At 38.8% G+C, this 14,004-nt stretch overlaps 1 protein-coding gene across 1 annotated transcript in view; it reads left to right on the top strand.

Annotated features, from left to right (window-relative positions):
- The window catches only part of LOC110971129 (E3 ubiquitin-protein ligase rnf213-alpha-like), a 39,049-nt gene extending 30,948 nt beyond the window's left edge, over positions 1 to 8,101 (top strand). Inside the window, exons 16-22 of the mRNA XM_051947648.1 lie at positions 1,533 to 1,713; positions 2,244 to 2,448; positions 2,764 to 2,841; positions 3,531 to 3,728; positions 4,545 to 4,634; positions 4,822 to 5,000; positions 6,264 to 8,101. Coding sequence (XP_051803608.1) covers positions 1,533 to 1,713; positions 2,244 to 2,448; positions 2,764 to 2,841; positions 3,531 to 3,728; positions 4,545 to 4,634; positions 4,822 to 5,000; positions 6,264 to 6,420 — 1,088 coding nt within the window. The 3' untranslated portion in view covers positions 6,421 to 8,101. The remainder of the gene's footprint in view (positions 1 to 1,532; positions 1,714 to 2,243; positions 2,449 to 2,763; positions 2,842 to 3,530; positions 3,729 to 4,544; positions 4,635 to 4,821; positions 5,001 to 6,263) is intronic.
- Positions 8,102 to 14,004: the final 5,903 nt, after the last annotated feature.

The following is a 14,004-nucleotide window of genomic DNA, read 5'->3' as shown; positions in this document are numbered from 1 at the left end:
GCAATATTTATTACCCCAACAATTTAGACAATAACAAAGATATCACCAAATAACCAAAATTGACAAAGTCAGTAGCAGGAGTTTCCACCATTTGCCGCAATGACAGCTTGACAGTAACGTCTCTGCTCCTAACTACCCACATGATGATATTCTGAGGCAATGCGTTCTACTCCTTCACAAGTGCTCCACGTGGGGGTGGGGTACGAGCATCCAATCGCTGCTTCAGCTGGTCCCAGACGTGCTCCATAGGGTTCAGGTCAGGGGACATTGCTGGCCATACCATATGAGGCACTCTGACTTCCTGAAGTCGAGCTGTGACAATTCTGGCACCATGTGGTGGAGCATTATCATCCATGAACAGAAAGTTCAGGGTGTGCTGGCAGAATTGGGAGATGATGATGGGTTCTATGATGTCTCTGAGGTAGGAACGTGCAGTGACTGAGACATCTACAATCACCAAATCTGTTTTGCACTGACTGGTGATGCCGGCCCAGACCGTTCCACCTCCTCCACCAAAGCCAACCCTGGGGACCATGTTGACCTCAGCGTATCGCTCACCTTGGCTTCTACAGCCATGCTGACAACCATCATTTCTATGCAAGGTGACCCGACACTCATCAGTGAACAGGACGGTAGACCACTGCTGCATTGTCCAGGTCACATGGTCTTGTGCCCAAAGGGTCATGGCGGTGTCTTAGTGTCAGTGGAGTCTCCTGCAACAGTCATCTGGCATTCAAGCCAAAGAGGCGGAGTCGGTTGCGAATGGTTTGTCTGGAAACCCCAGTACCCCTCACTTCTCGTAAACAAGCCTGCAGCTGTGTGGTAGTTGCATAACGGTGTCTGAGTGCATAGGTCCATAGGTACTGGTCATCATTGCGGTCCATCAGTCATGGGGCTCCACTCCAGGGTCTGTCACCAACACTGCCAGTAGTTCTGTGTCTTGCTGCAAGTCTGCTGATGACACTTTGAGATACACCAAGTTCACGAGCAACATCTGACTGCCTGGTACCGACCTGAAGGCACGCGATGGCCATGTGTCTAGCACCCTAATACAATTGCCTCCCTATCCCTAAAAACACTGAAGTGACACAAGTACCTTATGTATGAAATCCACTGAGGACCTCACAATATCCCTAACTTATTGTGAGTAGTGTAAATAATGTGTATCTTAATAATGTGTATAAAACCAAAGCAGTGCAGTTCTGCAATTGCTTTGTGTATCATGTTAGAGTTTAAATACAAATGCAAACTCCATCATTAGCTTTAATACTTGTCAGTCATTTCAGTTCTTCCAATCAATTAAACAGAATGTCTGGTTAACATTGAGTGTTTTTGCACATACCACGCAGGTCACTGGACTGTGGTGGAAAAACAGCTTTGATTTCAACTAGTAGTGGAAAAATAGAATGTGTTTCTTTATGTGTAGCAGTGATTGAATAAGTTAGCTGGATTAAATATTACATCTAATACATACTTGCATGTTGTTGGTTTGGGTAAAAAGGTATAATTTATCCATCCTTTCCTTAATGTAGGCGAGATGAAAATCCCAGATGAATTCTGCAGTGAGGATTTGGACCTGAGCAGCAACCTGCAGTACCTCCTGCCCCGGCGGCAGGGTCCAGGCCTGTGTGCCACGGCACTGGTCAGCTACCTGGTGGCGCTACACAATGAGCTGGTGCGCGCTGTGGACAATCACACTGGAGAGGACAGCAGGTACCAAACAAATGTGGAGATACTTTAATGTAGTTGTGCAAAATGCTGCTTTGTACCCTTGAAAACTGGTTTTACAGTTTAACAACCTGACAATAGTCAGGTGCTCATATGAAAAGAGTTTTTGCTTGCTTTAATTATTCCTCCTGTTCACACTGGCCGCTATAAAAACTCTTTATAATGTGCTTTCACTGTGTGTGATGGGGACAAAATCCACAGTCTTCTTTATATGCTGAAAATACAACTCAAGTGAGTATCATCCACTGTTAAAGTATATTTACAATGAAATTTGTTGTTGCTCTCCATTCACTGTATCTCAGCCTATAAGTCATCCAGGCAAAACTAAGGGACCAGTTCTTGAGTCATTGTTACTGTATTTTGCACCATTATGTTGTTGCTTTGGACAAACATGTTTGTCACAAAATATTTCAACTTTTAAACGGAAATTGAGTAGAGAGCTTTAAGATTTGTTTGGGTTGTGACCATTTTTTTCTAAAAATACCAGCTTCATATTTGCTTTGTGATGTCTGCAGCAAGTACAAGGTGAGTTTGGCTGAGCTCATGGAGCCGCATGTGATCCACTATGACGTGGAGAAGGACCTGCTCCCTCTGGTTTTATCCAACTGCCAGTACAGCTTAGAACGTGGCCATGAGACGATATCACAGTTTGACCTGGACAGAATCCAGCGGCAGATCCTCACCCGCTTCCTACAAGGAAAACCTGTCATAACCCGAACAGTAAGTCCAAATAGTCTGGTTTGGTAAAAATTCAGTTCTTGAATGGGACACCAAGGAAAACATTGAGTTTTCCACTATGTTTTGTTCTACTCAGAGTGTTACAGACTCTCCTACACTTGTGTTTTACTAATATTAAGTAAACCTCAATGGTTTTCATTATGTTGCTTAACAACAAAGTAAGAGATTTCTCCAAGAAGTCACACCATCTTATGTGACGCTTTTTGTCAGTATTGTATTGACTCTGTGTAATCTTACATATTTACAGTCTTTTTCTGTATTTCCCAGATTCAGAAAACTCACTGTGCTTTGTTTTAGGGAATTCCCACTCTGGTCAACACTCAAGAAAGGGACTATGAAACCGTTTTCAACACTCTTAAAGGAAAAGTACCTCAGGTAAAATAATAATCCTGGATTCTTACTGGAAGCTGTTTTTTTCTTTTTTGGTACAGTGGACAACAGAATTCTTTTTTTTTTAATCTCATAAAATACAACATTGTTATTAGATATCTGTACATGTACGTAACCAAACACATACACTTATGATGAGATATATCCAGTGGCAATCAGCAAGTCTAAGATACAATATTTTACCGTACACACTTATTCCCATACCTACAGCCGATTTAGAATCACCAGTTAAGTTACCATGGATGTATTTTTACTGTGTGAAGAAGCCAGAGAACCCGAAAGAAAACACACACAGGCACAGAGAGAACATGCAAACTCCATGTAGGAAGACCTCAAACGACCAGCAGATTCAAACCCATGACCTTCTCATGACTGCAGTGCTGCTCCAACCAAAAATATTCAATTTACAACAGTGTAAAACAGAAAAGCACCAATGAATGTGTGGCAGTTTTGCTTGTCAGGTTATTTTTGATTAATTTTCTATTATTCAAGAAATCAAATCATTGTTTCAGCTTTAATATTTCCTGAGTCAGTAGTTGTTCCTATGATATCCCCCAAGTACTACTGTTACCTGTAACATTTGATAGTTCTGTAGTATGAGGTAATGTGGGTTAATTTTCAATTACAGTAGGTTTTTGGCTCCACACTTCACTGACGTTTTGTTTCTCCTTCAGGTCCTCCTGTCCTCTCTGACCAGAAACGCAGTGTCCAGAGCACTAGACTCCTACAGCGAGGTGTGTGAGGCACTAAAGATCGTGGAGCTCCTCCTGGGTTTCCTGTCCATGACTGGTGGAGATCCCACCATGACACTGGTCACTTACCTGCAGGACACACTGAAGATGGCCCAAAACATTGATCGTAACATATTACACGTCAGTACATGCACAGGTTCTTTGTCTAAAGTGACTGTTTACCTTTTATGATAAGCAATATTTAAGAAATGAAATGTAAAGATGGGACAAACAGGATGTTTTTTACAAAGAGATGAGAAATTGACATGTTAGAGCAGCAGAATCAACAACACACTGAGAATGATAGTCAAAGTAAAAGCTGAATCTGCAGACAAAGATGCAGAATATTGAATGAAAAGAAGCGCAATATATACAATAAAATGGTATTAATAATGAATAAAGTGAACAATTTGTGCAAGTGAAGAAATAATAACAATTCTGTAATAATATATAAAAACAAATGAATAATAGATGACATTTTCCTAGAAGTAGTTTGTGTACTTTGTAGAGCATTAAATCATTAGTCCTTAACACACAGATGAGCTAAAAGGCTGATTACTACTCACTATTATTGACTTATTTATTGTCAGTCATCCAAATAAATACGTTTCAGATTTCTACTAAATGCTTATTATCTTAAAAATATCTTCAAAAATGTATATATTCTTTAATTTGTGGTTGGTATAGTATCCTTGTGTTCTTCAGTTTTTCTTTTATATTGTATATATCTTGTGTCATTAATTTATAGGTGTGTTCTCTTGATTTTTCTTACCACTGTCACTTTGCCGCTGTGACATTGCAAGTTTCCCCTTTTGTGACTAATAAAGGATATTCTATTCTATTTTAATTTTTAAAAAAAACCTAAAAACTGACTGAAAGTCTGTCGATGTAGGCTAATTTCTTGTTTGATGCTTTCAGACTGAAGGAACAGATGTGTAACTGTGGTTTGTGTTTCAGGCTCTGGGCAGATGCAGCCTCACACACTGTGTTTCTCTGTGGCAGCTCCTCTCCTCCCTCAAATCTGAAGCCATGCTGCGTCTAAAGCGGGTACGCTCTGTTGCAGAAATTTTGGGGTGGTGAAATGCCAAATAAAAGCACTGAATGTAGAAATATGTGTGCAGTAGCATCGCATAAAAATAGTTCAGTGTATATTCGAGTCGTATTTTCACTACAGACACTTTTACTCAGTGTATATATAATTTCAAATTATCTCATTCCATGTTTCTGTAAAAAGGAGCCCTTTTCAGGGCATCCAACTGAATACCAGATGCCACTGACAGAAGACGACAAGATCAAGCTTAAAGGCTTCATTTCTGAGGGAAATGTGGACCAGTGGCTGCTTGAGATGCACGAGTTCCTCCTGTTGGTTCTAGGCCGCCTGCGAGCTACAGACGACTACAGTCCATCCTGGAGGTAAACCTGTTACAGAGCTTCACTGTCTTTGTTTTATAGTACAATTGCTCCCCCTGTGGACTTAATGCAGTACTATTCATCCATCCATTAATCCGTTCGTCCATCCATCATCTATACACCACTTAATCATCATTAAGGTCGCGGGGTGCTGGAGTCTATCCTGACTGACTTAGTGTGAAGGCTGTGGACACCCTGGACAGGTCACCAGTCTGTCACAGGGCTACACATAGAGATAAACAATCACACTCACATCTACAGACTATTTAGAATCACCGATTAGCCTCAGCATGTTTTTGGACTGTGGGAGGAAGCTGTAGAAACCAGAGAAAACCCACGCATGTACAGAGAGAACATGCAAACTCCATTCAGAAAGATCCCAGGCCAGGGCACGAACTGGGAATCTTCCTGCTGTGAGGTGACAGTGCTGACCACTGAGTCACTGTGCAGCCCTTAATGTAGTACCTGTGAGAAGAAATGCAGCAGTCAGTATACACTCATTGTGCACACAAACTCACTATTTATTATTATAATGGAGATCCCAAAGATGCCAAAGCTGTCTGGCTGAATGTTGGACAAATAGATGACAGCAGTTGTTTCAAGTCAACACTTATTGGTGCCTACTGAAAGGTTAGTGTGAAATTTTAGCCTCATTTTATCTTGTAGCAGCCCTCCTCTCTCCTTGCTGTACTCATAGATAGGAATTGAGAAATCCTTATTTGTTGAGACATTAAGACTGATTTCTGAGTCACAGACAGAAGAAGAAACAAGATGATCTCATCATGCTGACCTCGTTCATTTCAGGAACAAGGAAGAGCTCCATTGATTTGTCTTTAATTTTTATGTCAGTGCTTTCTGTTGACTGGGATCTGCTGCTTGTGATCATCCTGGTCTGCACTGTAGAGAATATCTGACCATCTTAATAAAACATCAGGAAAGTGGAGAAATGGGAGGAAATGGGACTTTGTTCTACAGCAGTCTGACTAACATTGATCTGTTTCACATCAGAACCTAAATCAAGAATTTGCCCTGTTACAGTTCCTAATTGCTGCTCTCCTCTAAATGTGTTTAGTTCCTCTATTGTATGAAGAAATAGCAGAAATCTTCCTTCAATGTAAAACCTGGAAAACTATGGGCTGGTGCTAAATGTTGTTTATATAGTTGGTTGGTTGAAGTTTTTATTTTAAGTTATCCTATAAGCAAAGAGTGCGCTTTGCTATTGCGACAAGTAATGTGATAAAATTCACATAATCTCTTTCTTTGCAGCGTGAAAGAGTCGGTGGCTGCCTACATGGACCGTAAAGAAGTGGAGGTGTCACGTTACGTTGAAGAAAACTTCCCTGAAAACCTGCAGCTCTCCCAAATCGTGGAAACCTGGAAGTACGCCGTCACAGCCAAGCAGGACTGGGTGATGGAGGGCTGAACTGAGTCTATAGAGGTTTTAGTCTAAACGCTGTTATCATGAAACCTTTTAGAGCTGAAGGAAGATTTTACTTAATAATAATAATTCTGTAATCATGTTTGTCTTTTAGGCTCAGGAAAACCAACAAAGCACAGCATCATGAGTGAGCATTTATTACTTTTATCAATGTAGAAAACGTTTAGCTGAGTCATGTTTAGTATTAGAAATTCTGCTGATCGACTAAAAACAAGGTATTTGACTTTGATCAGCATTTCCTGTTTGTGTTTTTACTGTTACAACCACATTCTAATTATTTGGTTAAAAATATTAAAATCTGCACGGTGGTATGATAAAGTAGTACAGAGAAAAGTGGAACAGCACATTTTGCTTCTTTTTTTTTTTTAGTTTTTTTTCCGAACACTTCAAAGTTCTGTGTTTAGCTGCATTGCTGTTCTAGTTTGAAATAAGAGATGATGTTCATTTATCTTTGATTTATCAGATTTGTATGCTTTTTTTGTTAAGACATTTGAGATCAGTGACTCCAGAAACATGGAATAGAAGTCTTTGAGTTTATAAAGAATTTAGTTGTCAGTTTATCTTGGATCATAAACCAAAGGATGATTTCACTTTTTATTCTTATTTTTTGAAGTTTCAGTGTTTTTTTGTTGTTGTTGTTGTTTATTGATCTGAGTCTTATTTAGTAAAAAAAAAACCTCAGGATCTACTCAGAATAACATTTGTTTGACCTTGATAAGCATTTACTTTGTGATTGTTTTATATACATTTAAGGATATTACATTTATTTACAACCAAAATCTAATTATTTGGGTTAATGAATCAGCACGATGGTACAATAGTCTGGTACAGAGGAAAAAATTGAATAAATTAAATGTAATTTAATGTAAATTCTGCATTTTATTTTCATTTTTCTTCCAAATGACTTTGTTCGGTTAGTTGCATTGATGTGATCGACATGTTTGTAAAAACACAACTGTTGGTTTGAAATAAGAGATGGCATTTATTTAGTGTTGATTTTGTTTGTTTGTTGAATCTGGTCATGTAAGTGTCTGTGAGTTTAAAGAGAATTCAGTTGTCATTTTGGAAATCAAAAACAGGTAAGCACAGCAGAACAGATTTAACACAGGTGCTTGATGCATTTGTCAAGAGTGAGCTGCTCAGGAACATTTTTTTTCGTATATTAAAGATTAATCTGAGCCTGATTCAGTAGAAAATCTCAGGATTTACTTCGCACATATGTTGCTTGACTTTGACAAGGATTTACTGTGTGACTGTTTGTGTTCATTTAAAGACAATACTTCTGTTGTCTTGAGGTTTATTTTACTTTTTGCCACCACAATCTAATTATTAGGTGAGTGAATCTGCATGGTGGTACGGTAAACTAGTACAGGGGGAAAGTACTACTGCAAGTCTTGCTTTATTTTTTACATTTTTTATTCACTTTGAAGTATTTTGTTTAGTTGCACTGATGTGAAAGATATGTTTGCAAAAAAAAATCACTGCTGTGAATTAAGAGACGATGCCATTTAGCTTTGGAAACGTGGATGAAAGTGTGAGTTTGTTTCCGTTTATCTCTGATGATACATTAGAAACCAAAGGAGATTTAACTTGATTATTTTTGGTGTGGGGTTTTACAGATTTTTCTGACAATTATGTATGAAGAAGAATAAAACAATAAAACCTGCTTTTGTACTGGTTGATTCTGATGTAGCGTAAAACTAAAAAACAAGTTACCTGTTAGAATGTTTCACTGAATGTTTTTTTTTTCATCATTAAATTTGGGAAAGTTACAGTTGTGTAATTTGTACTGTTCAAGGAATCAATTTATATCTGTGTATATGATCTGAGATAGAGTTCTGTGACAATCGACATACGTCTGTCTTTCTGAAATATTACTCAAAAATGGAATAACGGATCAGAAGTGGCACAAGGACAAACTGATTAGATTTTGGCAGTGATGCAACTTATAGTCTGGATCCACAGATTTGCTCAAGATTTCTGTCATTGCCAGACACCGGCATGGCGTCGCTGTAGCTATGACAAGAAGTGAACACTACATCAGCTGCCTGCTGACGATCACATGATTGCGATTCTACTACAAATCCAGACTTATTGGGACTCATCCATTTGAATTGATCCAAGGAACAATTTAATTAAATTGTCAGAGTGTTTCCAAGTCCCATCAGTTCCCACTGCCCGCTACATATTTAGGTCACATGATTCGGTATCCATACACAATGTACACACGCATAACACACACCTGTGCACGGTCATTTTGTTTGTGGGACATCTACAGTTGTGTTCAAAATAATCACTGTTTTAGTTAGAATTTCAACTTCTCCACTGCAAGTAAGTTTCTAGAAGGTTTAGTAAAGGTATAGAAAACCAACAGGCATGACGTGCATGCTGCTGATTCTGTGAAACTGAATGATTAACTTAAAGGGGCGTGTTCAAAAACTAGCAGTGCTGAGTTCAATGAGTGAGGTCATTGATTATGTGGAAAAAAATAGGTGTTGAACAGGTGGCCCTTATTTAAGGATCAAGGCAACTGACGCTGCATATGCTGGCTGTGCATTTGTCCTCGAAGAACAGAGTAAATGTTTTGTTCAAGACACCGTTCAGAAGAAGACCTTTCTTTGATTAAGCAATTAATAAAAGAGGGGAAAACTTATAAAGAAGTGCAGAAAACGATAGACTGTTGAGTTAAAATGATATCAAACACTTTAAAATGGCAGCCAAAACCAGAAAGGCGTGGAAGAAAAAGAAAAACAACGAATGGATCGAAGAATAACCAAAATGGCAACGGCTCAGCCAATGACCAGCTCCAGGAGGAGCAAAGAAGATCTAAGGTTGCCGGTGAGTACTGTAACATTCAGATGACGTCTGTGAAACCAAGCTACCAGCAAGAAGCCCCCGCAAAGTCCCATTGTTGGAAGTGGTTGCAATTTGCCAAAGAACACATTGACTGACCTAAAAAGAAATGGCGTAATATTTTGTGGACTGATGAGTGTAAGATTTTTCTTTTTGGGTCTAAGGGCCACAGAGAGTTTGTCAGACATCCTGCAAACAATGAATTCAAGCCACAGTACACAGTGAAGACGGTGAAGCATGGTGGTGCAAGCATCAGCAAGGATCATGGATCAGTTTACTGGAAGAAGTCATGTTGCCGTATGCTGAAGAGAAAATGCCCTTGAAATGAAACACACCAGCAAGCGAGAAAAGTCATGGTTCCAGACAAACAGAATTCAAGTAATGGAGTGGCCAGCACAATCCCTAGACCTTAATCCCATAGAAAACTTGTGGGCTGACATAAAAAATGCTGTTCATGAGGCAAAACCAAGAAATGCAGAGGAACTGTGGAACGTAGTACAATTGTCCTGGGCTGCAATACCTGTTGACCGGTGCCAGAAGCTGGTCGACTCCGTGCACCACAGATGTGAACCAGTTATCAGAAACCGTGGTTATGCAACTAAATATTAGTTTATGATTCTCAGGAAAGTTTAATCTTCAAGCATTTTTGAGTTTATACAGTGCATTTTCAAGTTTGTAAAGAAAGATGTCAACACTGCTATTTTTGAACATTATATTCCTTGATTTGCTGTAAAATCTTATCAAATTCAATTACGTTTTACTTTTTTTTTTTGCAGTGAAATAGAATGTGCAGTGTCCCCAATGCATTTGTGTTCATTAAATACAATTTATTTGAAGAATTTTGAGGTTTACTCACCTTTTCAAATGCACTGCTATTATTATGAACATAACTGTAGATCTGTAAAGTCCTTAGGAATATGAACTTTAAAGACATAATTCAGAGCTTTATGAATTCCAGACCAGTATTGATGCAATCCGGGCCATTCCCTAATATATGAAAATGATTTGCTACTAAAGATCTGCATTTTCTCCAACATTCTGCATTTGTACTTCTGTATCTACCCTGGCATGGGGTCCTAAAAAATCTTATGTGTTTCCAACAGTGTTTCCTCCAGATCAATGAGTTGGTAGAAGTCCACTGAACCACACAAACTTTTTCCCAATTCTCATTTGAAATTTCAATTCCTGTTTCATGCTCCCATTTATTCTTGATATGTAAAGCATTCTCATTTTTTGCATTTAATATCTTATTATACAATTTAGAAATTTTCAATGAGGAATTGTAAGCTGATTTTAAAATGTTGAAAAAAAATGAATTCTATCAAGGACAGTTGTGAACTTTTACAGTGCTTGTTAAAATAGTCACGCGTTTGGCGGAACCTGAAGAAGTCTTTCTGCTCCAAAACAAACTTGGTTCGCAGGGACTGGAAGTTCTGTAATATCCTTTTGTGTGTGAAGGAAATGTGTGTTGTCAGTCCTTTTTGATCAGAAATCTGTGTCATAGACACACCACCTAAAGCTTTTTAACATGTTTCCTATTTCACAGATTTTAATTACTTTATGCCATTTTTAAGTGTATGGTCAAGCCGTGGATTAACACCTTCTAGCTGTTCTGCTAGTCTTTTGTCTGAAATTGCAGCTTGTAAAGGGAATTTAGAGGATATATTAAGTTCTATTGTCTTCTATTTGCCTTTGAAATTTGGATTACACCACTGCAATAAAGGAATAACTTGAGAAGCATAATAATAGTATTTCAAACAGGGAGGCATGGCTCCACCCTTTTCTTTATTTAATTGCAGGACAGTGTAGCGAATTCTTGTTTTTCCCTGCCATATAAAATGAGAAACCCAATTATCCCATTCCTTAAGTTGACTGTCACTCACTTCAATAAGTAATGTTCTGAACAAATACAATAATTGGGGAAGTCTGTTCATTTTCACTGCAATAATTCTTGAGTTCAAGTTTAGAAAGGGAAGAAGATTCCATCTGTGTATGTCTGATTTTATCGCTAGTTATAATGGATCGTAGTTTGCTTGTGACAGTTTAGATATATTTTTTGAGGGTATTATGCCTAAATATTTTAAAGTTTCAGCCTCCCAATCAAGTTGTACTTGTCTTTGAGAGATCTGGAGAAGTTACAATTCAGGGTCATCACTTGAGTTTTTGACATGTTGAGTTTGTAACCAGACAATTTTCCAAAGTTGTTTAGTAAGGACATCAGCTCCGTAAATGATTCCTTTGGGTCCTGAGGCCCATTTCTAATCTTAAATTGTGTTATATTTAATTTAATATTTTAATCTGTCACAAGGGTTTTACCATTTTTCGCAAAAGCAGTTGTACAAATGATGGTTCCTACAATCACATGTTCAAAACATTTTATGCACTTATACGTATGGTATTGACTATGTAAAAGTTTTTAAGACGACCTTCCCTCATCCTTTGACCAATTTGGAATGTTTGTATGTGTCTCTGACTACGTTTATATGCCATCAATAGGACAAGGTACGTTTTATCCGTTTGATTCCCGGCTATAAAACACACAAGCAGAAACAAAAAATCAAGCCGTTTTTTCGTTTTTTCTTTTTGAACAAAAAAACAAAAAAAACAGGAAACGGTTCGTTTTTTTCGTTTTTTCGTTTTCACCCCCAAAATGAAAATACGACTCCATATTCCGTTTCATTGGTGGGCGGGGCTTCGGAGCCTGCCGGTGCACAATAAAGCTCCTGCCCATCACAATAAAGCTCTTGCGCTGGCATTCATAGACAGACTGACTTTCATTGTATTGCCTGCCCCCACTGCACTTCCCCTAACTCTAAATCAAAGCAAGTCGTGTACACAGTAATGACAGTCATAACCAGTGGTGTAGTCCAGTTTTTTCTAGTGGGTATACTCCAACCTCATAAACCAAAGCCAGGTCAGGTTCTCATATATGTGCGCGTGCACTCACATGTCCGCGCGCGCGCACACACACACACACACACACACACACACACACACACACACACATACACACACACACACACACACGCAGCAGCAGCTCCTTTATTTCAAACTACCAATTAGATACTTATAGACATTATAGCGTCAGCAGCTCCTCCTCCTGCCATCAGGTAGAGCTGATGTTTCCTCTTCATCAGGTAGAGCTGATGTTTCCTCTTCATCAGGCTCCCTTTCCTAAATGTTAACCTTAGCTCCAGCTGTAGTGTTCCCTAAAGCGGCAGTATTCACAGGACAAGCAACAGGCTTATTAAAACACTGAAATAGTTTCATTTAGCTTTGCTTTCTTTTTCTTATTTTTTCTCCACTGACTGATGTTGGGTCATTAGAGGTTCTAGACTCATGTCCCTCTTCTTCTAAGCCAGGGGTATTCAGCTAAAATTCAGAGAGGTCCAGTCAGCAAAGGTCCAGAACATCATAATGTCTCACTTGAGTTACTGTGATATATGCTGATGTAACCTGGTAGTTTTATTAGAGTCTGCCTGTAATCAAAAACTGACCGTCAAATAAATTCAGTACGGTTCAAAAACATTTAGACATTTATTAATAAATAACTTATATGTAACTGTATATCTTAGAATAAAGTGCAGAACTTAAAAAAGCATGACTGAACAACCTGAATCAACTTCTGTACATCTTTTACAATACATAAATCTCATAAATGTAAACATGTGAACACTTTTACATTTTTGTCTGTCTCATATCACTCCCCTAATATCTCTGCTGCTTAATGGGAGAACTGAGCTGCTGCTTGTTTGAGCCGTTCTCAAAACATATTTTAATTATGTTCATAGTTGAGAAAGCTGCCTTACAGCTGTTTGCTGAGCCAAACGTGGTCAGCATGTGACCACAGTCTGTCCTCTAGAGATGTATAAGGCACAAAAGATACGACTCTCAGAGCCGATGCTTTGTAGTGAATCTGAAGAGCCGACTCCTAACGTATTTAATGGAGTATGAAGTTTAACACTGTCCTAGCAGAAAACATGTTACTGGATCCTAGATTAAAGAAGCTTGCCTTCAGTGACAACAGAGCTGTTGATGAGACACTTCAGAGAATATGAGCAGCAGCCTGACACCTCCACCATTAGAGGACCAAGAGGAGGAGGAACCTCAAACTTCTGCTGTGTGGAGCCTCTTTGATGGAAGAGCTACAGGAGATGATTCAGGAGAAATCCTACAGCTGATGTGGTGATGGAGGATCATATCTAGAGGAAGCCCTCATCCAACCAGCAGACGACCCACTGAGCTGGAGGCAGGACAAGGCCTCAGTCTGCCCCACCTGGTGAAGGTGATGGAGGAGAGACAACTTCTTCCATCTGAGAGAATCTTCTCAAAAACACGGCAGATATTCACTGAAAGAAGAAATGTATCAGCCCATCCAAGCTCAGCCATCTGATTTTTCTGAATGTCAGCCTGCTCTGAGGACATTTATACTGTTTGAATACTGAGTCTGGTTCTGTTTCTGTTCTGGTTCTGTGGGTTCATGTGCAGAGTTTTGTTCATTTATTTTTTGTGCAAAAAAGTTTGGTTGAAATAATAAACAAAAGCAAGAATACCTGTTTTTGTAACAGAGCAAATGTACAAAATGAGTCAATTATAAGGCTTCTCATAAAAACACTGAATGAAAAAGAGTTTGTCAAAACACAAATGATTCATATTTGCCAGGTTAGGCAAAAACATGAGACTACAAAGAATAATAAATTAGGAGCCATTTGGGAG

The sequence above is a fragment of the Acanthochromis polyacanthus genome, chromosome 4, assembly GCF_021347895.1.
Source record: "Acanthochromis polyacanthus isolate Apoly-LR-REF ecotype Palm Island chromosome 4, KAUST_Apoly_ChrSc, whole genome shotgun sequence".
Classification (NCBI taxonomy): Eukaryota; Metazoa; Chordata; class Actinopteri; family Pomacentridae; genus Acanthochromis; species Acanthochromis polyacanthus.
Note: the sequence above shows the minus strand (reverse complement) of the source record. Positions and strands in the feature narration are given on the sequence as shown.